Source organism: Anticarsia gemmatalis, chromosome 22 (assembly GCF_050436995.1).
Source record: "Anticarsia gemmatalis isolate Benzon Research Colony breed Stoneville strain chromosome 22, ilAntGemm2 primary, whole genome shotgun sequence".
Taxonomy (NCBI): Eukaryota; Metazoa; Arthropoda; class Insecta; order Lepidoptera; family Erebidae; genus Anticarsia; species Anticarsia gemmatalis.
Window position 1 is genome coordinate 2,617,321 of NC_134766.1, and position 26,656 is coordinate 2,643,976.

The window sequence follows — 26,656 nt, forward strand, 5'->3', positions numbered from 1 at the left end:
GCAGAATCGACTAATTATACCAAAGTCGTTCAGAAACAAGTATTTTTTTAATTTCACAAACTAAATAGTAATTTATATAGTAGCAGTTCTTTATTTTGCTAGTAACAGAAACTGAATACGACCTATAGTTAACCCTTATTTATTTATAAAAGTGCATATTATCTCCTCTCTGTTTCTGATAACTGAAAATAATACAGTTCTATTTTCCGAACGGATCAAATGACTTCAGGTTTCTCTGTTTGTCATTAATGTCAAACCAACCAAAACTCAAACTGCTTGTGTTGTTCCAATGTTATTACAGAATTTTTATATTTATATTATGATATTAGTTAATTAAGTGCACTAACATGGTGGTAAACGCTCCAGACTCGCCGGTGCAGGCCGAAGTGATATTCGTTATAGAAGCTACAGCTGCAAATGGCGCATACATAGGAGAATTAAAAACTAACTACATTATACCTACTTTAGAGTAAGTATAGTTTAATTTCGGTATTCGTATTCACTGTCGCCTTAACTCAGGATAGTAGCAACATTACGTAATTAGCCTTACTAAACACAAGTTGAAGAATATAAAATATTATGATTTGTAATGTAGGTAGCTTGAGTCGGCCCAAGAATGGTGTCCCGTTTGTATTTACTGACTAGACTTTCTGCTATGTACCTAATAAGTACCGGTAGTATCTGCATAATATCATCATTAGCCTGTGTCCATCTGTTGTAGATGATTCAGGTAGCGTCAAATAGAAGAATATTTGTATTGAAGGAACATCGTTTATTGTGGCTCTAAAGGCTTATGCGGGAGTGACAACCGTGACCGCATTTTTGGCAGTTGTTGGGTCTTTCATCCGCATAATACACCTATGTTATAATATGTTTAAATTTTATTTTTATATTTGCCTTATTACATCTTGATTATCTGTCACTTGGTAATACCCCTGACATACAGTGAGTCAACTGCTGTTACATTGATAGTACAGGAAAATTACTAAAATAATTGTAGGAGGTTGATATCTCTTATGTGTGTTAAGGTTTTTTATTGCAATAGTCATATCAATTTGACCTACAAAAAATTTCACTACTTTTAAACTAATTAATATGTCAATTTATGAACAAAAATCCCTAAAGTTGACTCCGATAACATTTTCAAAAATACATACTTTAATTAAAAATACTGTATGATTAATGCTTTCATACTACAAGACTTATAAATTTAAATTTAGTTTGTACAATTCTATTTAATTTCTCATAAGAGTCTGATTGCAATACAATCCTTTTTGATAATTAATGTATAACAATTCATATGACACAAAGTATGCACGGAAATAAAGCCAATGATAAACTAAGTTTTAAATGAATGCAATAAATAATGACTCTTCTTTCCAGATACTTCCATGGAGGAGCCCTAGAAGAGGGTGGGGGCAGTGGCTCAGTGTACGGCATCGTCACATACCGCTCGGCTGACTGTCACCCCGGAGTGCCCGTGTCTACATTCGGACCCTTCACCTGCCCACAAACTGTTGTTGAGACTGTAGATAAAATACAGTAAGTTTGCATTAATTTTGGTTCTTAAAAAAATACACAAAAGATACTTTCAAAAACCTGTTCTCAAAGATAATTTTCTGGAAAAAGATTATGCAGTCATATTATAACTATAGTCTCTATATTGTAAGTGCTAAGATTAAAAATGCATGCACAAATTGGACATTTTCAGAATATGATGTATGTATAATGAAAATAAATACATATTTTTTTTACCGATGAGAATCACGGCTAGGGCCTCCGATCAATGGAGGGATTAGGCTTGCAGTCCACAACCCCAGCTAAGTGCCGATTGGGGACTTTTTCAGCAATATCCCACGGCGAATTTTAATACCTATTTCACCAATCATTTTAAATAGGGTAATTAATTATCAACTTCCACAGATATGTAGGAGGCCACGCAGAGAGTCGTGCTTGCGTCACAGAAGCACTAACAGCGGCGCTAGCATGCTTCGACGAGCTCGGACGTACAGACATACCGATACATGTGTTATTACTGTGCTGTTCACCGCCGTATTCTGCTTACGCCGGTGGACTGGTGCCGACTGGTGAGTTCTTGTAATAGTAAGATTAGAAGATTAAGTGCCTTTCTTCCGTAAGGATCGAGCTCGGTTTTGATTGAGTTAGATTCTAGTTAGTCAATATTTTAAAAGTCTTCCATTACTGACTGACTGACTGATGGACAACGCGCAGTGGAAACTACTTAGCGTAGAAGATATAATTTGGCATGAAGATTCCTTAGGAACTGTAGTGGAGCAGTAAGAGAGGATCAATTGTAGTGGAGGACCACGAAGCAACAGTTAAATATACTTATCTATAGCTCCCGTCACAGGTATTTAATTGTATTATTTATATAGGCGCCCATAGCCAGTTGCGCTGACCGGTCGGTAAACGATCTGTGGGTTAAGTAACCCTTGGCGCGGTCACTTCATAGATGGGTGACCGCATAGTGATATTTGAACTGGGCGTCTCCGTGCTTCGGAGGGCACGTTAAAAGTCGGGCCCGGCCTTCGGGCGGCTTGAACAACTTTGATGCTAGGTTGACCACTAACCATACCATAAGAAAAAAGAAAGAAGATTGTATTTAAGGCGTGTATCGTAGCGGTCGACTGCTGCTCAGGAGGTCATATACTAGAGTGTGCCTGTGTATTAAGTACATACTTAGACACTATAAACATAGTCCTGCACTGTTGGCTAGTTTCAATGAAACTGAGCGCTGTAGCCGGATAATGGCAAGGACATTATTATTATTTGAGGTGTACCCCAAGGAGTTGTACTAGGGCCCGAGTGTCACAGATGTATTGTGTTGTACGGCAGGCGCGCCGGCCACGGTGGAGGGCGCGGCGCGGCTGCTGGCGGAGCGCGGCGCGCACGTGTCGGTGGCGGCGGCGCGGCGCCTGCCCGCGCTGCACGCGCTGTACGAGCTCGCGGGCGGCGAGCTGCACCAGGCGCAGCAGAGGAACTACGCCAAGGTAACACATACTACTGCAGACCAAGATTTCGTTGGCTTTAAAAAGTATTGCCGTGTTAAAAAGTATCCTATGTATAAATTTAGGTTATAAACTACCTCTGTACCAAATTAAACCATTAAACCAAAACCATTAAAATCCGTCCAGTAGTTTTTTCGTAAAAGAGTAACAAACATACTTCCATCCTCAACAACTTTGGCATTTATGATATCTGTAGGATATAGGCGGTTCAGAGACAACTCAAGACTCCAAAAACGTCAAAATTCATACAGTAAAGAGCCCGTAGTATTTAAAAGTCAGTACTCTAGGGCCCTCCCACATTGAGCGTACGCGTTTCTTGCACGTGTTCGAAGCACGGACACTGCGTGTACGTAATAAACCTTACTCATTCACACGACGGTTCTAAATACATTTGTTTTCTAGATGGCATTTATATTAATCACTTTTACAAGATGTACAAATGTAAAAGTTAGTACTTAATAAAATATAATGTATGTTATGATTGTCTTATATGGTGCAGGACCCTAGACATCTAGTATTACTGCGAGGCTACAGTCTGAAGGAGCGTCCCCCGAGCCCCGCGCCACCGCCCGTGCCTGACATACAGACCGATGTGTATGGGTAAGAACTTGAATACATTATAGTTCAAAGTATTGTAATAATATAACCAATTGCTGATAACTGTGGTATAAACCTGGATACGACTTTCTTAATGAAATAAGCCATGTGCTAGGCCAAAGCAGCTACTCAAAAAGCCTTCCGCGACGGGTTTTAAATAGGTGGGTTAGTGTCACTGTTTAATTTCGGATGACGTAGCGGTTTTGTTGTTGTTGTTGTGTTGACGTCCTTAAGTACAAAAGGCTGCCCTGGTGCGTAAATAAATAACTAAGTTTCTTTTTAAACATTAGATGTTTTATTGTAAACAAATTAATTTCAGGATTTTGTAAATTTATATTTGTATGTACCCAGGCAAGGTCGCGGCACGACCCCCACTCGGCCCGGCACCACGAACTTCCCTCGTCCGGGTGTAGCCGCGGCGCCCGTGGGCCCCGTGGCCGGCGTGGGCGGCGTGGGCGGCGTGGGCAGCGTGGGCGCGGTGGGCGTGGCGGCGGGCGGCGCGTGTGGGCGCGGCGCCAACTGGCTGGCCCCGCCCCGCGCGCCGCTGTACGCCAACAACTCGGCGCTGCTCACGCAGCTGGCGCAGCCCTCCTACCCGCCCCCACCACCCACGCACGCCACACAGGTAACTTCACATTATTGCATTCAGGTAGCCGATAAAAAAGGAGATCACAGATTTAAAAGATGCTTTAGAGTTGCACCATTAAAGAAACAATGCATTCGATCCTTTTTTTAAACTTTTGCTTGGACCCGAACACCAATTCATTCTGATCAACGAACTTAAAATGCCTTTGCCTTAAAATGCCTAACGTTTGCTTTCGGCAATGTTACGGAAACGTTAGGCATTTTAAGATAAAATGCATGTTCGTGTTAATTCCCGTATTCTATTCTAAACATGCATCGCGAGACTTTAAAATGTATGTTTACAAGTACCTATTTGAGAATAAGTTGTGTTGTGGCCCCAGGCCCCCGTGGGTCACCCCCGCATGCAGGGCATGGTGGGCGCGGGCACGTCGGCGGGCCTGCAGCGCTCCTACATCTGGAGCGGGGTCATCGAGTGGATGGAGAAGGGCAAGACCCCCGGCGACCAGCAGAAGACCACCAAGCATCTCCCTTGTCAGGTAACAACACTACATGCACGTACGTATACGTACACTTGCACGCATTTATACGGACACACATGACTCACATTGGCGTAGACAGAAAACAGGGTGTGATTTGATCTTAAATATCTATTCTTAGGTTAAGTATTGTCAGTGAGTTTTGTAACCTGATATAAAAGTATTCAGTTTGAATATATTAGGTCGAGGAAAAAGTCTTTTCGCAGTATAGTATGTATGAACTTGTAATAAAATCTCCTTGGCTTCAAGAATCACAAATGAGTACACCGTTCATTAGGTTTCTTTCAGTGAGCTCGTGAGGTACAGTACAGTACAGTAGGTGTAGAGAAAAGATTTTATTACAAGTTCATACATACCATAATGCGAAAAGACCATTTCCCCGACCTAATATATTTTTTATTTGTGGTATAAGTCCCCAACCCGCACTTGGCCAGCGTGGTAGACTCAAGGCCTAACCCCTCCCTCATTACGGGAGGAGACCCTTGCCCATCAGTGGACATTAATGGGTTAAATTGATTACATAGGTTTCAGCGAGCACGAAGGACATCGAGCCGGAGCTGAAGGTGGACACGTGGCCCAACAAGCTGCTGATGCAGCTGATGCCCAAGCAGCTCATCAGCAACATCGGCGGCCAGTACCTCAAGGACTCCAAGTCCGTGCTGTTCCACCTGCAGCCCAGCGAGGCGCTCGACGCGCTCACTAAAGTTATGGTCAACGGATTTGTACGTACACACCATATACTATTATATTTATAACTCGCGCAACTTCGCTTCCGACACATAAGAGAGAATGGGACAGAATTTTCCCCGTTTTTGTAACATTTTTTGTTGGAACTCTGCTCCTATTGGTCGTAGCGTGATGATATATAGCCTATAGCCTTCCTCGATAAATAGGCCAATTAACACTGAAATATTTTTTCAAATAAGTTCCTGAGATCAAACAAACAAACAAACTCTTCAGCTTTATAATATTAGTATACATCTGTATCTCATACTTATGTTGACAAATAATAATTTTGGAGGAATGACGAAGAGGAGTGATTTTTAAACCTATTTTATTCTGGAAAGACAAATGTCTCATTCCCTCGTTCAACATTGTGTCCATCGCGTAATTCAATTACAAATAAAGTTAAGTTATTTATTTAATGATTAATTTAACATTACTCATTTTTATTGTTAAAAAATTCTTGCCAGTCCTAAGGCGGTTTTCGTATACGTCATCAAATCAATATTTTAGACCGTTTTTTGATTGTCCGGTAACCACATGCCTTGCTAAAACTTGGCGTTTATGCCATATTTCCTATATCTTCTGCCATATTCTATACTAAAACGTCAAAAAAACTTAACTTGATAGAAATTTCGACGTAAAAATGTGTCGCTGTTTCCCAGGCGGGTTGCGTGCACTTCTCCCCGATGCCGTCTCCTCCTCAGTGTGACATCAAGGTGCTGATCCTGCTGTACACGCCCGACAAGAAGGCCTACCTCGGCTTCATACCCAACAACCAAGCCACTTTCGTCGATAGACTGAGAAAGGTAAAACATCTATAACGCTATTTCAGTCCTACTTTTTTTGTATGAAAATACCTATTTAAAAAGCTCTGGTTAGCAGTAATTTATTTATTAAAAACAAAATATTATGATTATATGAGCTTAAACGCTATTGTATAAATAAACAACCGCTTAATGTGGGGTACCATTTAGCGGTTGTTTACCGGTAAGAGAAACCTTAGAGGTTTATATGTAGTAGCCATTTTATTATTAACGATTTTAAACTGTCGCGACTTGTACAGTGTACACATAATATTATAATGTAACGGATGCTTAATCGAGATTGAAAATTAAAGGCTTGAATACATTAGAATCATTTTATTATTTTCATTGATACCATTTGAAAATGCGACAGTGTCATTTCGAGCACTTTTTAGCGATCGTGTGAAAGAAGTTTTACCAGTGTAAATAGTATTTATTTATACACGTGTGTGTGTTACAGGTGATTCAGCAACAGAAGATAAGTCAGATAATCAGCAAGCAGTTGCCGGCCGCCGTGAGCGCCGCGGGCGGCATGGCGCCCAACATGCCCACCAACACCATGGCCGGTGAGCACCGAGTTATTAAACATTCACTGTTACATGTCTTCAATTTACTTGTGTACTGCGTCGCATGGACGTTATTTTTCTTGTTTTAACAACATTTCTTATTGCTGCTCCACTCCTATTAGTCAAAGGATGAGCCTGCCTCAATAAATAAAGTCAATTCATTTTTTCCACTCGTAATAGTACCTAGTTCTTGAGATTAGTCCGTTTCAAACAGAAAACTCTTCAGATTTATATTATTGAGTGTTAATTTAGTAGCCACTAGCTTTTCGTCTGCGGTTTTGCCCGTGTGGGATTTCATCCACTACGGGGTGGAATTTCCATAGAATCTCTCTCAGTGCTCCTTTACATTTTCTTAGGAATCTTTATACCAAATTACAGCTTTCTTCGCTCAGTAGTTTCGGCTGTGCGTTGTCCAGTAGTCAGTCAGTAACGGAAGAGTTTCATATTATATTGATTATGCCACTGTTAGGCAAAAGTCCCCTTTCGTTCCAAAAACTATATAATGTATATTTTTACCTCAGGTACGGGTGCCATGTCGACGGCGGGCATGTCGTCGGGCGGCATGGGCGCGGGCATGAGCGGCGGCCTGCAGCCCGGCGCCGTGGGCGGCGTGGCCAGCGTGGCCGGCGTGGCGCAGCTGGCGGGGCCCGGGCCCAGCCAGGCCATGGTGCAGGGCCAGATGCAGCAACACCCACAGGTAATACATATGACTTTTTGTATTTAGTATTCTAATGGCCGCCAAGGAGTGAATTATGATTGTAGTGAATTAAATATTTTAAGGAAGCAATTAAAAAATATTTTTTTAGTTAAATGTTGGCTTGTTCTTTTTTCTATAAAAGCTATTATATTTTCTTTTATTTTTCCAAGAATGAAATGTGCTTGAATGAGATGCAAAGGTTTATTTTCTCGCAGTGACTGCACGGGTGTCAATACTTTTTACTTTGTTTTCTTGACATTTCGGCTCAGGCCTTATCCGACCGCGGTCAGTGTTATATAACATTCCGTTTGAAAATCAAATCCACGACCTTCACGCACAGCAATTGATGATCATCTAAATACTACACTTATAAAAACATTCTACATTTATTTCTATCGTCAATTCTTGCAGGGAATGATGATAGGCGGCTCCATGGGCGGTCAAGTGCAGCAGGTGGGCGGCAAGGGTCCTCGCCCCGTCACCCAGCTGGACGGGCTGGAGGCAGCTCGGCAACAGAACCTGGAGAAGATCCAGCACCTGCAGCAGACCCTGGAGGCAGCTCACCAGCAGGAGGCGCAGTTCAAGTCGCAGATGGACATCATGAGCCACTTGCACGCCGCCCAGCAACAGGAGCAACACTACAAACAGCTGGAGGTGAGTACTATAGCAAATCTAACGAAGAATTATCAAACGATCTGTGGGTTAAGCAACCTTTATCTACCATTTGAATTGAGAGTCTCCGTGCTTCGGAGGGCACGTAAAAAGTCGTTAAGCCATGTCAAAGGCCTCCGGGCGGCTTGAACAACTTTGACACTAGGTTGACCACTAACCATACGATAAGAAGAAGAAGAACGAAGTATAATGTTGTAGCAGGCTAATTTTTCTATGTTAGGCTGTTATTGCTACAAACATATTTGGTTCGACATTAATTGGCCTAGCTGGACAGCAAAACTGAATGTGTGTGTAGATCAACGCGATCGACACAAGCTGAACAAGTGAATCGACTCGGTTTTGTTGTTCGATAAAATTGCCGAACCAAATTTTTCAGGAAGTCGAGTGAAATTCTCAAGCTTTTTTGAGAGTACTTTACACGGTTCTTGAAGGAATTTAACATCCTCAAACCATTCTTGGTCAGCCTAGTGGGTTCAAGGTTTCTGTAATATTTAAGGAAACCGGGTGAAACTCCCAAGCATCCTTAGAAGATCTCTAAACGGATGTTAAAAGAATTCAAAGTTTTTAACATATTCTTGATCAGCGTAGTGGACTCAAATTACCTGTTTCACAACGGGAGTATATCGCTGGATTTATTGATTTGTGGCCCTTTTGTTTTAAAACAGCGATATGTCCAGCAGTAGGACAGGTTCTTGAATGTAATTGACTTGTTATGACGTGTCCAGGAGCAACAACGCAAGCATCAACTTCAGCAGCAGTTGCAGCAGCAGCTCCGGGCTTCAGGAGGAGCAGCCCACGCGCCGCGCATCATGCACCCGCGGAACATCCTGCCCTCCAACCCTGGCCTCAGGCATCTGCTGCAACAGGTAGGACTTGTGCTGGGATGAAACTGGATATAACGTGATGTTCTGCCGTCCTCTAACTATAATGCCGTTATCTTCAAAAACAATGTTTTGAGATATTCGCGAAAAGGCGCGAGAAAAGAAATATGCAATGCTGTTTCCAGATATCACAGGAAATGCGTTAATTAGATATCAGTACTGTTATTGTAGCTAAAATCTCGTCATTTTGATCACATCCTTATCAAAGTGAAAAGTTACAGTAAGGGAGCTTGAGTTCGATTCTCACAAATTAATAGATTTCATCTGTACTTCAAATAACAAATGTTTGTGTGCAATTTCTTTTTAATGATAAATTAAATATACCTAGTTAATATTATTTTAATTTAGAAATCTTCTTTAATATGTCTTTATCTTTATCTTATACTAATGCGAAAATTCTATATTAATAATAGATTTAGATCTTTTAGTATTTACTTGCATAAAATTACATTTATTCATGAAAATAGAACATCATTAGCACTTATGTTTCAATAACCTATCTTTAGTAAGACACCGTTAAACCAACGCACTCTTGAAAAAGGTCCATATTTTTGAAAAAAAAAATACACCTTTTTTTGTCGGATTTTAAACCACCGGCATGCTCCACTCTTACTAAAGATAGTATATTGACACCCACCATTAGTAACTGTGCTTGACTCATAATTTCACTGATGTCTTAATAATTTCATAACCTTTTTTATACTATTCCAGCTTTTAACAACGAGTGAACGAACTAATACGATACTGTTCACTTGATCATTGTAGCCTGTAGGTTGAGCAATTTTGCGTAGTTACACTAAACTGTATAAAACTAATTTATACCCGCGACTTTCAGCCTAAAAAGGAAGGACCCATGTAGTTTTTGATAATGTAATCCTTGCCCAATTTCATAACTTTTGCTTTTATGTTAAGTCATATTTTTAGAACCATTCCAAATTACTGAGTTTGAGATTGCAAAATTAATTTTTAACCAATTTCTGTCCCACTGTTGGTCAAGAGTCTCCTCCCAAACGAGGAAAGGTTAAGCCTGGAGTCCACCACGCTTTCCAAGTGTGGGTTAGAGACTTTGCATGCCCACAATAAATGTATTAAACAAATTTTAAACATGCAAGGTTTCAACACGACATTCTTTTCAACAATGAAGTATTAGAGTGTTGCGCTCACCGGTCGGTAAACGATCTGTGAGTTAAGCAAACCTTGGCGCGGTCATTCCATAGATGGGTGACCGCATAGTGGTATTTGAACTGGGCGTTTCCGTGCTTCGGAGGGCACGTAAAAAGTCGGTCCCGATTGTTGTCAATTAAGATAACAGTCGTTAAGCCACGTCAAAGGCCTTTCGGGCGGCTTGAACAACTTTGACACTAGGTTGACCACTAACCATACGATTAGTAGTAGTAGTAGTAGTAGTTTGTCAAATTCTACGCAACTTTGCTCAACCGGCCCTACACAAGCGGTCTGACCCGGCTGTATGTTGTAGCAACAGCAGGCGCCCCGCGGCCCGCGCCCGCACATGTGACGTCACACGCTCGCCACATGTGACGTCACACGCCCGCACATGTGACGTCACACGCTCGCCACATGTGACGTCACACGCCCGCATATGTGACGTCACACGCTCGCCACATGCACGTACACTTGCACGCTAAGTAATGCTTATACACTTTATACTAATTACACTTCTCCATGCTCTGATGATTGGCTTAGAAAAATAATAAAAATACGTCAAATAAAGTAAGGTCAATCTAGAATCTGAAACCAACACAATTGATAAAAGTTTATTTTAGTTTTGCAAACTTTTATCAATTATTGTGTTGGTTTCATATGGAAAATTAATGGAAACTAGTTCATATACCCACTGTCAATGTTACCCAAATGATTCAAAGTTACCCAGATTGACTGCAAGGCCAACCAAACGAGATAAAAAACGTAAACAAGCGGACCGTTACTAAGTTACATTGCGATAGCGAGCGATTATTATCTCTGTCCTTATCACTCGTACGCGAAGTAATGGCGACGACAGATGTTGTGTTTCGTGGTACACGCAAGCAGTCAGTACTGTAGTTGTCAACATTTGGTCCGCCATTTTGAGAACAAGTTAATTCCTTTTTAGATTGCTTTCGAAGTGACACATATTTTTCTTGTTCGTATATACTTGATTTTTCGTTTAAAATTCGAACTTTATTATAATTTATTGAAATAAAAATGTTCTGAACCCTTGAAACTTTGTTTACACTCTTTATCTCGTCTGGTTGGCCTTACTTTAGAGTTAAATAATTTTGACTGCCTCCATGGCTCAGTGGTTAAGGTTGCCACACCGCTACCATTGCGTCGGGAGGTCGTGGGTTAGATTCGTTAAAAGTCAAATCATTTTATTTAATTTTTATTAAATTGTATCTAAACTGTTGACTTCGTATTTTAACTACCATTTGCCAATCATCATTTCATAGGGCTACATTTAGGCGCTCGACTGTTTAATTACTTTTTCTTTGTGCTTTATTTTCTTAAATTCTTATAGTACTTTAGCCTCTTAATTTTCTTAAATTCTTTTAATACTTTACTTCATAATTTATCGAGCGCCTAACTGCATGTTTTTAAAGCTTGTCTCTATTTTAAAACCTCATCTTTTGTAAATAATTTCATTATTAATTCTCAAATCATAGAGTAGTTATGAAGAATCCTGTATTGAAACAAAGAACAATTTATTATTTTAAGAGCTGAAAGCCGGTTCGGTTAGATAACCTATCTGTTAAGTAAACTAATAATAGATATTAGAAAACAATCGTCAGAATACCAACTTGTAAGCTATTTGAAACTTATCTGGAACAAGCGAAGCCGGGCTTTTATACTATACAAAGATAATTTTAAATACAGCGTTAAACTCTTACTAATTTAATTTTCATTCATATAGGATTCTTCATACATCATGCTTTTCCTAACTCATTTCACATAAATACCAAAAAATCTTACAGGGTTCATTTCAACAGTAAATAAGTATGTATATGCTCAATTTGACCTCCGTGGCGCAGTGGTTAAGGTCACTACGCAACCAGTGCATCGAGAGGTCGTGGGTTCGATCCCCACATGAAACAAATAATTATGCGATCAACAAATAGTCGTTTTGGGTCTGGTTGTACTTAGTCCGTTTGTTTGTACATTTGTATAAGTACCGCGATACAAGATCAATTCTTAATGCGGGTGTTGTCATTAAAAAAACATATTTATAATTTATTAATATATGCATATTTGTGTTGTGTAGCAGCCGCAGTACAGGGCGGGGGGCGGAGCGCCTCGGCCTACGTCGCAGCCCCAACAGTTTGACGACGTCAGCAATTATAATGACTTCATATAACAGACAGACGAATATTTTGATATACTATATTTGTAACATGAAATAATATGGTTAAGTTTGATAGCAAAAAAAATGTTTTGTATTGTTGGAATAGCATAAAAAAACTGATAATGTTTGTTGTATAATAGGATACGGGAATTAATGTGAACACGCATTCTACCTTACAATTGGCAGACGTTTCGACGTAGTTTAGACTAAACATAGTCAGAGGCAGTGTGAGCCTGTTATATCTTAAATACTAGTTATTTCCTGTATCCTAATATATAAAAAACTAGCCAGGCGAAAGTTTCAAAAGTTATGAATCTGAAAATGTGTAACAATTTTATCTAGGTAGATATGACTGGAAAATAACTGTTTATTTTAAATAATATTCCTTTCAGATTTGAATGCGATACAACTTCCCCTAGTTAGTATTATAACATTGTTCTTTTTATTTATTTTGTTTTCTTTTCTGGAAGAAAAAAAAATCGATTCATTCCATCGAATTCCAATATTACTGGTTTGGTTATTTCCGCTTACTCCGGCTTAGTTACCTCACAAAACCTTACCCAATAACATACCTTTAGATAAAAATAAATATCTAACATTATTTTGTAGAAATTATTAAAATATTACAACCATTATATTTGGTTACTATGACAACTGGTTTATTATTGTCTAAAGTTATTTTATTGGTAGAATCGTAATATTTCATTTACTGGCAGATTTTTATATGTCAAACAGCAGTTATACGAATTACAATTTTATAAAAATGTATGAAAAAAACAGATATAACGATTTGTATAAATTAATAAATATTTTTTTTATTGATTTCCGATAAACTTTGAATGTAATATGTATGTTAATATTTAAACAAAGCATGTTTACTTTCTGTGAACTAGGATATCTTTAATATTGATAATACCCTACGTGGCTCATTATTTATTTATACCCTACATTTCCAATTATTTTTCGAAATCGAATTACCGAATAACTGAAATATAATCTCGTTCCTCCGATAACATAATAATTTTACCTATTTTGATATTATTTAATCTCCGTATTTTGTACAAACGTCTTCTTATAGATATTTCTCCATTTAGTCTCAATAACAAATCCCTGTACAGGTTTGAACCCACTACCTTCCATTGTATTCCATTTAGAATTGTTGACTGACGTAGCATGTGTCGTGTGACATTTTGTATATTGTATAAGTATTATTAAGGAATAAATGAATTTTATATTAATGTGGTTTTCTTTTATAAATAGTCACAAATTGTATTTTTGTGAAAATCAGCATCATTTTATTACAGTTATTTCCAATTATAAAATATTACAAGGCTACTTTAATCTTATACAACACTATCTCCGCAGTCCTAGCTGTAAGTATGACTTATGACACTACAGAACATGTGGTCCCAGGTTCAATTCTCGAATCGAACAGTACGTACCTATAATTGGGATTTTCTATTCTGTATTGAAGTATTCTCCCTGGTTGCGTAGAAGTTTGCTAAAATGGTTCTTGGTGCCAATTCTGATCTAAAGGTGTAAAAGATGCAAAGTTAAAAAAGGGCTTTAAATAAAAGTCATGTATGTAAAATATCTCCTTATATATTAAGTATTTGTTTTCGTATTAAGTATACAAAGAATACAAACACGCTAGCAGTCTACGTTAGGTTAACTTTTGGTATAACACATCTGGCACTAAATATTACAACTGTCGGAAGTCTCGCTCTTGCATACGACGATCATTGCGAGTGCGAGCGAGAGGGCGAATAACCTCGAAAGACGGATAGCGTTAGTTCCTCAAGTTGTTAGAATTTCAGCAGCGAATTGTAGACATAAACAGAAATTTAAGATTTTTTGTACATTATTGACTAAATATGAGAATGTTTATTCCACCATTATCAATTTAAGTATTGTGAAGAGGCTTAAAAGACAATTTTACATAAAATCACGCCTTTTGCCCCATAGGGGTAGACAGAGACCGAAGAACGGCACTTAGTACGACTCTTACAAACTTCCCTTGCTTTTTTCACATCCATACATCTTGTCAGACAAGACAATTTTCATAATTGATAACAGTGTAATAAACTTTGTTATAAATATAAAGCATTTAGTACCAGTCTCACGACTTCTAGATAACTGTTGGATAACCTATCTGACAGTTATATGTCAAACAATCTGTCAGAATTTTACTTTATAAGGTAACGTTATTTAAAAGTGGTGAAACTGGTTATTACTATTTTTAATAATCTTACATCCAGAGTACTACAATATGACAAATGTTTGGGGAAATTGCTTCGTATTACTATTCTAAAAAGGCTTATCTCACAACTTAAAGTTATAAGACTTATGCCCTTTTAGAAATTACATATCGTCGTTTAAGTTCTATGACCACGTAAGAAATTGGGCAGTTTTGACATTCTGATGTCATTGGCTATAGAATCAAAAGACGAAATTGAAATATGTATCTCATGAAAAGTTCCTAAAAAATACTTACGTGGTGATAATACTTAAACGACGATATAATTTTATTTGAAAACCATCATAATTGCAGTTACACAATTCATTAGAAACTATTTTAAAAATTCTTGGAGGCCTTTTGCGAGGCATACCTAATTTTAACTTCAGATTTTCCTCGACTTGACATAACCTTTTGGGTACAATGATTTTGCTAATTAATAAATTTACTTATTCCATTAAAATTATTGATAAAGGAACAGATACTTGGAAAATATTTCTGTCTTAAGTAAGAACAATGAAAGCAAAGATAAATGGTTATTTTGATTGGTTCAGTCAAACCGAGTAAAATCTTAACATTTCAGAACGAATGCGTATTTTATCGCGTGTTTGGGGTGTCAATTAGCAAAAAATATAAATTGAATTCTCAAAACGATTGTAAAGTAATTATAAAAGTAGTTAATATGTCGTATCCACCGCTGCCGTCTTAGTTAACCAGCCAACCTTTTATTCAGACTTTAGGAAATATAATTGAGTTTGAAATACACATGTTAAGTACCTAATTGCTGCTTAGTAGCAAATGTATTCTTTCTTGTTACGCTATTTGAATATTATGAACAGAAAAACAGATAAATGTGAGATTTGACTGAAAAAAAGGACATTAAGATTAGTATTACAGTATTTTAAGAATAGATAAAGCAATTTTGAGCGATTTTATTGCTAGGTAAATAATAATAGATCTTCTATTTACGGCTTTAGAAATGCCGTCTCATGTATTAGATGAAACTCCGCCAAACAGCGAGTAAGTGGCAAGTGACATTATTTTTTTAAAATATTTAGTGAGAAAAAAAATGGTTGTTTTAGATATAAAAATTAAGTATGTTTATTGTTTCTTTATAATTCGATTAGCATAATGTACTTACTTAAAATCATAGTCTATTTGTACATAGCAGGTATATTTCAAACCCATATTACCATTTCAAACCTCATTCATACAATTTTTGTGACGAACAATAATCTAATTAAATACGTCATAATTTCTTATATAATTCTAAATGCTTGTTTTGTATCTCAGATTTATTTTAAATACATTTTCAACTACAATGCTTCGCCAATGTAGAATATGACACTAAAAATATATTTTATTAAACTAATCGAAAATTAGAATGTTTAGAAAATAGATTTTAATTCTAGCGGGTGTTTTTGGAACTAATTATGACAGGTAGCATATGTGTCATATAATAAAAATTTCCACTATAGATTTATACAAAAGTTCTTTTTTAATAATGGAAACCGATTGAGATGCAACCAAGTACAGATTTTCTAGTGCATAGATTCATCCCTGATGGGTGCATGAGCTCTCGTAAGGGGTCCATAGGCATCTCATAAATAACAAAAATATATAAAATAATTATTATGTAAAAGGAAATCATCTTCACTAGCGGACTGGCCCGATGTAAAGGGGGCGCATATTTAGTTCCTTTTTACACCGCTAGAATAATCATCATATAATTTTAAATGCTATGACACAAAGCAACAGTCAATTTGTAATTAAAAAAGGAAATTATACAAACGTTTACACTATACCTCTCCTTCTCTACCAGTATAATGATAGAAAGAGACATCCGAAAGCATATACACTATAAATTTTTATCTATAAAGAATGGATACTCCAATCTTAATTTATCACATTTAAGTAACTACATGATATGTCACAAGCATCGAAAACCGTTACATTTGCACAAAAAAATCGTAATTAAATAAAAACTAAGAAGGAATGCATTCATAATTTCTAATTGATTGGACACAAATATATATATTCCAAAACTAGAAAATAATGTACCTTAGAATAAGATTATTTTAGCTTGCAAGAGAAATGTTGAAACGAATCTTTACTGTTCCTCAACGCCATCTATGCTAGTCGCATGAACTAACAGTTTTACTTTATATAGCATTTATGATCTGATATACTATTGTAACCTGTCATCCTAATTATTTTGAATAATATTAGACAGTAAGCATGCTATGCGAAAGTAAAGAAAAAAAATCAGAAATTATTTCGAAAGAGAGTACATTTTATTTCATCGAAACATGACAGTAGATGTAGAATTGAAAGCAATTGTCTTATCGCTGCGAAAATATTTATATTTAAATTCCCTAAAAAGAAAATCTTAATGTTGCCAAAAGTACGTAATTTTTTTCGCTGAAATCTTGCAGGCCAAAATACCCCTACCCTACGATACGTAAAATAATTAAATAATATTAAAAATACAGCATGAAACTTGTAACAAAACAAATTTCAGACTGCACGGTCAAAGCGCTCGCATAAAAAAACTTATTCTATCTACCGAGTATTAGTACCTTACAAACATTAATTTGTATTTGTATGTAAGGACTGACTATTACGACACTATACAGAAAAGTGGCGACTAATTTATATAATGAAATAACTTATTTACAATATAAATAAATAATAAATTATATGATAGAATAAATAGTGCTAAAATATAGGTATAATAAATAAAATACGTAATAAACTCTACTGTGTTACCACTTTTGAAAATACAATTTTAACAATTGGCAACACTGTCAACTCAGTAACGCCATCTAGTTAAATTTACTATAAACAATCACATTGATTTATGGACCAAGTAGAGATTTATCTATGAAGTACATACATTTAAACTGGAATACATAAATAGATACATTCTACACATAATAAATACATATAACAGATTCACATCTTACGTATAAGTTCCTGATAGACAAACTGACAGATAGAACAATACATATCTGTATATTAATAATGCAAAGGCCTTACTTTGTCTCCATACCACACAATAGAAAAAATATTACATCTTGCGTAGATCTTCATTCGGTGACACTTTACAAACCTTTTCATTCTGAAGAACTATAACATAGATAAAATCACACCTCACCATAGACTATTCGAACCACAGATAATAGAGGCACTACCATAGATAAATAAATAACTAGCCGCCACTATATTTACAGATTGTCACTACAATTGGCACGGTTAGTTTATGACACTTTAGCGTGGCCGCTGTCACAGTGTGAGAGAGCATCGCCGTTGTGACACTTGCCGTTCGACACTGCTTGTTTGCTACTCTTCGGCACTTCGTACAAGCGTTCTGTTAACGCTTGTAGTATACTGCCAGGTACTCTTTGGTGTTTTTCTACTAACTCTTCTATTGCACTCGCCACCTAGACAGATAATGTATCGTTAGGTATCAATTTATAAATCTATTGTATTTTAAATGAGACAGTCTTTAAAGGAGATCGGCAGATTTCGTACAGCTTAAAGTTTGTGTTGTTTCGTAACAGAATTTGTACCACTTATTAAGGGGACTAAGTCACCTATTTTTATTTGGGAGTATTATTTTTAGTAGTCCGGATTAATTAGAAAGTATTTGTTTATTTAAATAATATTTTTTGGTCTATGGCTTATATTTGTTGACAAATAAAGAAAAAGAAAATCTCATGAGACGTCACTGTTACTCTGACGTCTACGCATCCGCTAATTTGCTGTTGTTTTGGATTGTAGTTTTGACAGCATCTGAGCAATTTAGCGAACTATCGGGGCTTCTTAAAATGGACATAACTTATACCTCCCAACTTTTAAAAATATAATAATTTTAAAATAAGCTTGTCTATCATATTAGCTACCAATTTAAACAAAAAGTAAACCTAAACATGACATTTTATAAGCTGTACGAATTCTTCATACAAACCTGCCGTTCGTCTTTTTAGGGAAGTAATAACTAATACAAAAATTTAGTTAATTTCTATCTGTTATAATGTGTCAAAAGCACCAGAAATATGTCAAGTTTACTGTACAGTAGGCAAAACAGCACTATAAATTTGGAATTATTCATTAGAATAAATAAAATAAAAATCAACGTATACGGATGCATACGTTGCACCGCCGTATACATACGAATACATATGACATATACGGAAGTATACGTAGTCGTTTAACGTATACATATGTTTAAGACGTGTACATAACAAAATACACTGTGGTGAGGTAACTACTGTCGACTTCATATATGAATGCTTTTACAGGTTAAGAATCAGGAGTCGTTCGATCTACGAGCAAGAGCAAAGTTGTTCAAGCGTACCTTCTTCTGCAGCTGGTCGGGCGTGAGCGCGGGGTCGTAGGCGAGCGGCGCGCCCAGGTGCGACACGAGCTTGACGGGGAACCCCCCGTACACGGGCGCCAGCGGCACGCGCGTGGCGCCGTACACGCGCAGCCACACGCCGCGCAGCCAGCCCACCGTGCGGAACGCCTCGCGCACGTTCTGCGTGAACATCGGCACGATCGGCTGACCAACACGACACACACATTATACACTGTTAGTACTCACTCGTCGAAGGATAAGACGAAAAGACTCGTAGATAAAAGTTCAATCGTATAACTGATCTTTATAAGGGCCAGTGCAGTGTGGTAACTATACAATTCGAGACCCGTTGCAAATTCATCAGATGGGCCCCTCCCCCCAATATAAAAAAGCTGAAATATATGATACATAAAAAATTGGGAGTTGAGATTCTCGCCTGATCGGGGGCCCCTTCTGGCCCGTGGCATTTTGCCGACTTGCCACGCTGTAGTGGGTCAGTGTTAACATCTACGACGCTTGTCTATGAATCTTGTATTGTTTTGAGATGTAGTTTTTGCAATGCGTCAACGAAACGCCAGTGGCCCAAGTCACTATTTAATTGAATTGGTATTAATCGTTGTAAAAAAAAACAACAAGTTATACTCTTTCAAAACAATCCCCAGCAAACATTAGCACTAAGACGAATTAACACAGAAATACTCAGAATCTTATACTATCCTATAAAAAAACATGTAAAATGACTATCAAAAGAAAAGACAGAAACGAATGTAAAAGTACATAAAACAACACAAATCACTCACCACTTTAGCTTCCAAAGCGACTTTAGCGAACCCGATCCTGTTCCTCCAATGCAGCCTGTAGTAGTGGTCTCCGAACTGCGCCTCGTACACGCCGCCGGGAGATATGGCGAGCGAGTCTCCGTTACGCAGCACACTGGCACACGTGCCTACTGTGCCCGGGATCACGCATAGACCTTCTAGTAATGTAGCCCAGCCTGGGTAAGACGAAAAATATTTTTTGTGATATTGTTGCAGTATCGTTAGCAAAGCAAATGGAAGGTGAAGGGACTCAATAAAAAGCATATATAGCGCTAGTAACTTTACTAAAGCATTTATAAAGAAAATAATGGTCTGATGATAAAGCCCAAGGCAAAACCATGAGATACCAGTAATTTCTCTTGATGATGAAGACCTGAAGTCAGAGATGGAAAGTGGCTGATAGAACTCTGATATTACTACTAAGCCCACTGAGTTTGAAGTTATATATTTATATTTAAGCATGTTTTACTTTCTAACTATTATTTTTCATTAATCTCACTTAACATTTGGGCATCTAAAAGATTATACAAAAGCTGTTTATTGTAACTGTATACTTTAGTATGAAACACCCAAAGACTTTTGATTTAAACTGTTGGTACTCAATCAACATACAGAACCTAATAATTGTTAAACAAAAGCTAATATTACAGTAGAAAAAGTTTGTGCAACTCACCAGGTATCTTAAACATGAATCGGTCAGCGACGGTGTGTATGTGTCTTCGCTTGAAGAGCAGCATCCTCGCGATGAAGTAGTACATGTCGATGGGCAGCGCGCCGTGGTAGTAGATGATCAGGAACGGACCCTCCGGGATGTTCTCTAGGCCACGGATCTCGTAACCTGATGATATGAGCCTCACATTAGTAAAATGGTGAAAACCGAAGCATTGGAGGTGTGAAGAATTAAGCTGAACTTCAATGTAAAAAAGGTATTAAATTAAGCCTTTAATTATATCCCAAAAGTTAGTTTGTTAGCTTTTCATATGTGCTTCTATCCGATAAAATAAGTCTTTGTCCTTTCTCGAAATAATATTATTACTCCACCTCATTTATGAAACAATGAAAAACTGAAAAGCACATTTTCACATTTATAATTAAAGCAAAGTTTTATACCTAAAAATCTGTTTAAAACATTTATTGAAGGCATGCAAAGTCCCCAACCCGCACTTGGCCAGCGTGGTGGACCTAAGGCCTAACCCCTCCCTCATTACGGGAGGAGACAATTGCCCAGCAGTGGGACATAAATGGGTTAAATTTATTTTATTTATATCACAAAAGTCGCTGATGAAATGAAGAACGAAATGATTCCTCTCAACGCCTCAGATGATGTTTTAATTAAAGACACTTTACGATCTAAGACCAAGATAGACAATTATCCATCGGAAGTTTTCTTTAATAGTAGCAGCAACGCTTCTGATTTAAAGAATATGTAGTATCTGACATATATAATACAAGGAAGTGTCAGAGCCTTTATCGAAATATTTACTAGTTTATTAGTTCCACTCGAGATGTGTGAAGAACTCACCATGCCAGAGCCATCCATGCGCGTCCCAGAGTGCACAGACAGCGAGTCGAGCTGCGTGCTTCCAGTCTGCCTGCACACCATCCACGATCTTCATTCTGGAGACAAACATCACTATTTATTATAAAGTTCGGGATCATTCAAGCTGACTTGAGGCTTTACTTTGAATTAAAAATATCAAATGTATACAGCGATTGTCTGAAAATATTTTGTTCCATGATGAATGATTCCCAAACGATACTTTCCCGGATGTTGTTCCTAAAGGACTGTGCTCGGAGAGACTATTGGGACCACATCCTATGACCCACATTTGTAAAAAGGGTTCAGTGATTTGTTATTTAACAAATCCCTGAACCCTTTTTAGAATAGAACTATTTCTGTATTTTGTACCTAAAATCTATAAACCTATTTTAGTTTAAAAGCTACTACAATATGTTTTCTCTTTTTCATTTCGTTAAGGAGTGAAAGAAACAAAACTCTTTACAAGCCTTTTATATATTTTTACGAATAAGAGGGTTTATCTACGATCTTAGTTCAACTAGTCCAGGTTACATCAGCTCATTAAACAAAAATAAATCTAATTAGTCTTCATAGGCGATAATACAATCATCAATTCAGGTTAACGTTCGCAAACATAAACTGTAATAATGACTATTTTAACAATAATTATTAATTAACCCGTCTGGCAATTGTCTGGCACATTTCATAATTATCAAACACTAAGGAGGTCTAGAGGTGTTATCTGCCAATTAATTTTTATAGCTGGTCACCTTTTAACAAATAGGAAGTTCACGCTTGACCGGAGTGGTATCGTCGTGTTGTTGTTTGTTGCTAAAGTAAGTTGTACAAAGTCCAAATGTGGAATTCTCTAAGAATAAGGTAATATTTTATCGCTAACTAGCTGACCCGCGCAACTTCGCTTGCGTCCAATAAGAGAATGGGTGACATTTTTCCCCGTTTTTGTAACATTTTTTACTGGTACTCTGCTCCTTTTGGTTGTAGCGTGATGATATATAGCCTATGTCCTTTCTCGGGTATCAAAATATCTCCATACCAAATTTCATGCAAATTGGTTCAGTAGTTTAGGCGTGATTGAGTAGCAGACAGACAGACAGACAGAGTTACTTTAACATTTATAATATTAGTATGGAAGTATGGATATGGATAGTATGGATAATATGTATGTAAACAAGTCTACAAAGCAGTGCTCTCGATTTATTTGTATGAACGTGCACGGACACGCCCGTGCACGTGAAAGCTTGCGGTCTTATCGTACAACATTGTGACCGTTTAAAAAGATAATTTCGTTCACACCTCGTTCTTATTTTGTTGTACTCTACGCAATATGCTAGCTTTTTACATAATTATGCTTTTGTCGGAAAAAAGTAGCTTATGTTCTTTCTCGGAATAATATTTATTACTCTGTCTCATTTAAGAAACACGTTTTCAAATCTATAATTTACGCGAAATTTTATTTCTCTTACTAGTCATACTAAGTGCAGAAGGAAGTTTTTAATGACATTAATATTAAGGCTAAGTGTCATACAAATATAAGAAAAATCTTTTTTTGTTTCTATGCTAAAGATCAAAACCTCATCACTAAAATATTTGTCAAAATAATTGAGTACATGAACAAAAACAAACCTACACTACAAGAAACATATTTTTTGCGCAATAATTTACATAAATAATAAATAACTAGTTTTATACATAAGTATAGACAAATGTGAATGATAGATTATGAGAAAAAACAACAATTTATTGCTTCACTAGCGACCGCCCGCGATTTCGTCCGCGTGGATTTTAGTTTGATAATTTTCCCGTTTTTACAGCATTTTTTATTGCTGCTCCAGTCCTATTAGTCATAGCATGATGTTATATAGCCTATAGCCTACCCTAATAAATGGACTATTTAACAAAAAAGATTTTTACAATTCAAACCAGTAGTTCTTGAGATTAGAACGTTCAAGCTAACAGAATCTCCAGCTTTATATTATTAGTATAGACTTCGTACATAAATTAGGTTTTTATGAAGATTTTGTAAAGATACTGATATTAAGTATAGTTTATAGTTAACATTATATTTGAAACATTGTAATTTGTAATAATGTAACCTATTAAAATGAGTTCATCATATATTTTTTTGACTAACTAAATAGCTCTTGGGCATGTTAGAAATAGGTATGGGTGGGCTCATCCAAGTGACGATTACATGTTAATGGGCTTAAAAAAGGGAGCTTTTTTGGTGGAATATCGAAAAAAATGCTTGAAAAAAGAGCGTGAAGCTTTAAGTCAATGACCTTCCAGCCAAGAAATAAGTATTATAGTTTGCACAACGAGAAGGTTTTACGAATATAATGCAAGATAGTAATAACTTAGAAGTCTGTCATCTAAACAGAGTTTTGGACCTGTTAAAGTTTGTCTAATGAGAAAATAGACACCGACTTCTTATAGTCATGTACAAACAATTCTTAACAGAACTTGGATCTTGAAGCTGATGCGGGAATGACAACAGACTGGGGAGCGAATATGGTTTACTCTGGACTCCAAATGCAAATAAATCCATATTTATTTACTTCTTTTCTTCTTTTAAATAAAAAAATGTTGTTAAGCGCAAAACTCGAAAACAGCTCGACTTATTCGACTTTTGTAATTTTTTTCTTTCAGACAATGGAAAGATTTTTATAGAGACTAAAAAAATTGCAAAGAAAATAACTGCGTCGGTCAGCTAATGACAAAATATTATTGAAAAGATTTTCAATTATATTTTGTCATTAGCCGACGCAATTATTTTCTTTCACGAGATAACAAAGTGCCAGCTTTTTAAAGCCCATAATCCTTAAACTTTAATAAAAAGAAAAGCTATATAATGCAAACAAAGGCACTTTATAACCGTCAAAGTTGTCAAAATATAAAATAATAATGACCTGAATCATCCAAGGTAAAAATGCATCAGTAATGAGGTGACCAGTTCCGAAGTGTTTCGGCCTCATTCCTCGATTATTTTCGTCAACACATGTGCGAACAATTTGCGTCGCTTCACACCGATGCAGTTAAGTTGACATTAACGTTTTTATTTTAATTCTGGCAAGCCTTTATCGATTTGTAATTATCGAAAATTTTGTGAGTAGGTGTTTTTTTATTTACGTGTAATTGTTTTCAATCACTTTTTGATTTTTTTTATTGCACATGAATACAAAGAGCTGTTCATAAAGAAAAATGATGATTTAAAGTCCCAAAATTGACTTAAATTATCACCTAAAGTGTAAGTGAGGTAAAACTGCCTGACCTATTAAGAACATTTTCAAAAAGACCCTTAAAGCTACTACATTTTTGGACTTCATTGAGGAAGAAGCCGATTACTTTGGTAGAAGATGAGCGAACCTCTTGCAAGTCACTTATATGAACGATGGAGGAATTGGCTGTATGAGATGAGGTCTACTAAGCTCCGAAAACAGGGTCTATTCCCCTAATTCCATTGAGCTATCCCAATATCAAAACCCTTACTAAAAGTAGGAAAATAAATAAGCAAACAACCATTTTCTCTTACCTGTAAAGCCTATATAAGTGGAAGATGATAGCGCTGATGTATATAAGAATGATGATGACTGCTGGCAGCAGGAACGTGACGATCACCGGCATCAGGAACCATGTCAACCATAGGCTGTACTCTGTGTCCACGTATTCCACTGAAACAAGGGGAAATACACGTTAAATATTGGAAAAAAATGGAGTAAATCTTATTGGATATTAATGGATATGATAATACAGACAATGCCTAGAGTGGCTGTCATTGATTTAAAAAATATTGTGAACGGACGAAAATAATTGTTTTGTTTTATCTGTGAAAAAAGTTGTCTGGCGTTAAGGATCGAGGTACTGTCGCGAACAAAACTTTCTAGGAGCGAAAATTAAATAAATATATATTCAAAATTCTTTATTTATAAAAGTACCTAACATAAGAAGAGAGAAAAGAACTGAAAAAATATTTATTTTTATCTATTACACATCAAATGCAAGTACTGTCTTTATGTATTGCAAGAAAAGGTTTAGCTATTTGGTAACAGGTCATTACTCCTATAATGTTTTATGTTCCTATATATTGTTATCATGACGCATTGTCTTTCCATGACGTCTTTAATCGATTACGCCTTTTAATCTGAGGGACAATAATTGGTGCCTATCATGGACACCAGATCGATTTAGAGATATTTTCATTGCTTGACTACCAGACTGGGTTTAAAAATGTATATTTTTCTAGTCTTCAATTTCAACTGTCTCACTATCTTTGTTCATGAGATGTAGCCTGGTGACAGAAAGAGAGACAACGAAGTCTGTTATAGGGTCCAGTTTTTATCCTTAAGATACGGAACCTTAAAAAAGTTGTTTCTAGTAACCAACAATATGGTTTAACTGTAATAAGTGATATGTGCAATCAAGTTCTTTATTAAGAAATATAACAAAGTATCCAAAGTTCATGTAAAATACTAACGACTGACAATGAACTCAATAACATTTATAGAAACGCACCGATATCAACAGGATACAACGCAGTATCGGGACGCAACCAGAAAAAAAAAATAACAATATTCTTTTAAACAATCATGGCGGGACATCCGGGTGTAATACTGTTATCGGAACGTCTATAACCAGTCTACAGACCACTACAGTATTTATTTAATTATATATTCTAATACTTATGTTATAAAGTTGATATTTATTTGATAGTAAATATTGCACTCTTGGCACGGTGACCCGAGACACGCACCGCGCATGCGTAGATTTCCCGCGCTTATTTTGACATTAGTTTATTTTATCTGTGGTTATTACGTTATTAGTCAATACACTTACTTATTTATTCATGTTGAATGCAATTCAAGGACGTCGAACTATTGATTTATTACAAAAGTATGTGTTTATTTGTCTGGATGTAGTGCAATCTGATAATGTCAGTTTATATCTGATAAATGATAAGTATGTTGTAAGCGCCTATTATCTTTATTTATGTCATCATCTGTCTAGTTTCATGAGCTATAGCATTACAATGTTTTGATCCAATGCAATTACTTCTCTCTCATTATTATTGCAGAAATTTATACCAACTAAGTAAAACATTCTGAATGCAAAATTCCGTCTTTCTGTTTATTAAGCTGTTACGGCTAAACTGCTGAACCCACTTTGAAATAAGCCGTGGAGATAGTGGAAGACTATTTTGTTCTCTGTAATTCTCTTGAGCCTTTAGCTAAAGATTTATACAGCGTGATTTAAAATAATAAGGTAAAGGTTTTCTTTGT

General features: G+C 36.6%; 2 protein-coding genes across 4 annotated transcripts in view; one reads left to right on the forward strand and one right to left on the reverse strand.

Annotated features, from left to right (window-relative positions):
- Positions 1 to 255: 255 nt before the first annotated feature.
- LOC142982738 (mediator of RNA polymerase II transcription subunit 25-like) lies at positions 256 to 13,667 on the forward strand. 2 transcript variants are annotated; one of them, XM_076129413.1, is made up of 14 exons: positions 256 to 469; positions 1,384 to 1,542; positions 1,924 to 2,087; positions 2,857 to 3,011; positions 3,529 to 3,629; positions 3,978 to 4,251; positions 4,592 to 4,747; positions 5,272 to 5,469; positions 6,136 to 6,279; positions 6,737 to 6,842; positions 7,364 to 7,539; positions 7,951 to 8,193; positions 8,937 to 9,077; positions 12,349 to 13,667. In XM_076129413.1, the coding sequence occupies exons 1-14, from the start codon at positions 348 to 350 to the stop codon at positions 12,439 to 12,441; spliced, it is 2,232 nt and encodes a 743-aa protein (XP_075985528.1). In that variant the 5' UTR covers positions 256 to 347; the 3' UTR covers positions 12,442 to 13,667. The 2 variants fall into 2 exon arrangements, with proteins under 2 accessions (XP_075985528.1, XP_075985529.1); XM_076129414.1 differs by lacking the exon at positions 12,349 to 13,667 and adding an exon at positions 10,570 to 10,724.
- A 346-nt stretch (positions 13,668 to 14,013) lies between these two features.
- Positions 14,014 to 26,656, reverse strand: part of LOC142982629 (DGAT1/2-independent enzyme synthesizing storage lipids) — a 37,144-nt gene continuing 24,501 nt past the window's right edge. For both annotated transcript variants that reach the window (XM_076129235.1, XM_076129234.1), the window contains exons 2-7: positions 24,913 to 25,051; positions 21,366 to 21,460; positions 20,517 to 20,681; positions 19,826 to 20,019; positions 19,026 to 19,229; positions 14,014 to 18,108 (exon numbers count right to left, since the gene is read on the reverse strand). In XM_076129235.1, the coding sequence (XP_075985350.1) occupies positions 17,926 to 18,108; positions 19,026 to 19,229; positions 19,826 to 20,019; positions 20,517 to 20,681; positions 21,366 to 21,460; positions 24,913 to 25,051 (980 nt within the window). In that variant the 3' untranslated portion in view covers positions 14,014 to 17,925. The remainder of the gene's footprint in view (positions 18,109 to 19,025; positions 19,230 to 19,825; positions 20,020 to 20,516; positions 20,682 to 21,365; positions 21,461 to 24,912; positions 25,052 to 26,656) is intronic.

Excerpts from the sequence above, each read along its gene's own strand:
- LOC142982738 (XM_076129413.1), top strand. The coding sequence starts at position 348 with ATGGTGGTAAACGCTCCAGACTCGCCGGTGCAGGCCGAAGTGATATTC. Across the intron at positions 1,543-1,923 it reads GAGACTGTAGATAAAATACA|ATATGTAGGAGGCCACGCAG; the intron begins GTAAGTTTGCAT and ends CAACTTCCACAG. Across the intron at positions 9,078-12,348 it reads TCAGGCATCTGCTGCAACAG|CAGCCGCAGTACAGGGCGGG; the intron begins GTAGGACTTGTG and ends TGTGTTGTGTAG.